General features: G+C 38.0%; 1 protein-coding gene across 2 annotated transcripts in view; it reads left to right on the top strand.

The window, feature by feature from the left end:
- LOC112160673 (A disintegrin and metalloproteinase with thrombospondin motifs 7) overlaps positions 1 to 2202 on the top strand; it is a 177891-nt gene that overhangs the window by 63755 nt on the left and 111934 nt on the right. For both annotated transcript variants that reach the window (XM_024295388.2, XM_024295387.2), the window contains exon 8: positions 665 to 808. In XM_024295388.2, the coding sequence (XP_024151156.1) occupies positions 665 to 808 (144 nt within the window). The remainder of the gene's footprint in view (positions 1 to 664; positions 809 to 2202) is intronic.

The following is a 2202-nucleotide window of genomic DNA, read 5'->3' as shown; positions in this document are numbered from 1 at the left end:
TAATCACAAGAAAATGGGGAAAAAAAGCAATTTATTCTGTTGGAGGCTTCCATGATGTTTAACAGTTACGATCTTTAAAGTCAGGTTTAGCAATTTGTCCTTAAATGTCACATAAAAGTTTTTTCTTTTTCAATAATGACTGTAAATCATAACTGATTATTATACTCAGCATGTCCCTGGCTGACGGGCGAGTATAGTTCCATGTTCACTTTTCCACTGCCGTTATACTGCGGGGCAAACAGTTGAGAGAGTCTAGTATAAAGAGCGTGTCACTCACAGTCCCAAAGCAGTGTCTAAAGACGGACCTCAGAATGTGCAGCGCCAAATCAATGGCTTTATTCTGAAGGCACTTTTCTCTTTTAATGCTGAATTTTTTTTGTGTTGGAAGGAGCAGAAACAGCATTGCAATGTAATGCTGTAGGAAAGTCACTGAATGTAAAGGATTCACAATGAAATGGGAAGGATATTGTGTTTATCACTTTTTTGCACAGACTTCGCTGCTGCGACTTCATTAGAAATAATTGTACCGTGCTCTTTTTTCATAAACTTACAGTCCATAAACTGTCTTTGTTGCTAAGCACTGCAACTTTATCTCGTTGTACACACATCATGCTGTGCCCATGACATTAATTGCCTTTTTTTCTTGTTGAATATGCTTCTACAGCTTTGGGATTCAGCATGATGGCAACGGTAATGACTGTGAACCCATTGGGAAACGACCTTTTGTCATGTCTCCTCACCTTATGTATGGAACCTCCCTGCCCAGGTGGTCCCGCTGCAGCCGCCAGTATATCACCCGCTTTCTTGAGTAAGTGTTCTACATTTTACCTGGGTCTGTTTATTCCTTGTCTGAGTGTCAGCAGTATTGGCAGACATGCAAGATAATGTAGAATCTGTTTTGATGGGTGTCAAATCCAATAGATGCCATTTCAAACTCCAAGCACAACAGAGCTTTGCCTTTCTAAAGTCACTGTAATGCATACAAGAGCTGTATGAAAACAATAGTTCCAGGATGTGGAGAACCTTACAGAAGGGGTTGTAACTATTAAACGCTCCAGATTGTCTTCCTTAATTGCTGTCTCTTTCCCACTGAGATTTGATTGCTTGGTCCCAATTATACAAAATGCTTTATGATTGCTATAATCAACTAATGTGTGGCTGTACTACCCTGGATGGGCACAAATACACAAAGTGTATATTAGGTCACGAGTATCTGGGTGCTCAGATATTCGTGATCTGTGCCCAAAAATTCGAGTACGAATTTGCGACGTCCAAGATCGCTGATTTGCAATGTTTATTAATATAGTAGAGTGTAGTAAAAAGTTAATTTGGGGTGATGAAACAACAGTGATTTTTCATGCTTTTTATGTTCTTTATGTTAGAGCTGAACTTAACCAGATGGTAAACAAAGAAATAAAGTAAAAATAAAAAAATAAAACTTGTTTAAAATGACAAACAGCATTTCTTTCTATTATTATATTTCTTTGTGTTTTTATCAGTTCTGTTGATTCTGATCTCCTGTTCTAAATAAAGGCATAAATGATGGGGATTTAATTCAAATAATGTCTATGTTTATACATCCACTAAAAAGACACACATAGCAACAAACATTATATTAAAAAGTAAGAATTGATTTGTGAATCGTTGAGCTTGATTCGTAAATTCGACTAGGATCACCCCCTAAGTAACGATCTACAGCCATAATGTACATAGACCCCTTGCAGTGATGTGACCTGTGGGTCATTGGTCATTAGTATTCAAGCACACACTGTTTTGATACATCTGACAGAGGAAATCGGTGGCTTTGATTTAGAGAAATAGTCACCAAATCTCAACATGGAACACACGCACAGCTGTTGGTTGTCAAAATAAGAAAAGTTTAAATTCTAGAGTCTTATTTTACCCATTTCCGCAGAGTGAAGACTGAAAATGATGGTTCATCACTGTCAAACAGGAAGGGGGGCAGCTTACAGATGCCCTGTAATGAACATTTTGTGTCAGGTTGGCCGATGGGTACACATTTTATTTGTCTTAAAAGTGATACATATTTAGGAATGGACACTGTTCGGGTGTTATCTGATGCCAGTGCCAGTCCGTTACTTTTGAAAGGCTGCAGGTACTTAAATGGTTAAATGGACTGAATGTTCCTGAGCTGTTTTTTCTCTTTGTCATTATCTTAACTCGCACCAAAAGGATACATTA

Source organism: Oryzias melastigma, linkage group LG3 (assembly GCF_002922805.2).
Source record: "Oryzias melastigma strain HK-1 linkage group LG3, ASM292280v2, whole genome shotgun sequence".
Taxonomy (NCBI): Eukaryota; Metazoa; Chordata; class Actinopteri; order Beloniformes; family Adrianichthyidae; genus Oryzias; species Oryzias melastigma.
The sequence above is the reverse complement of the archived record's forward strand: the minus strand, read 5'-3'. Positions and strand labels throughout refer to the sequence as shown.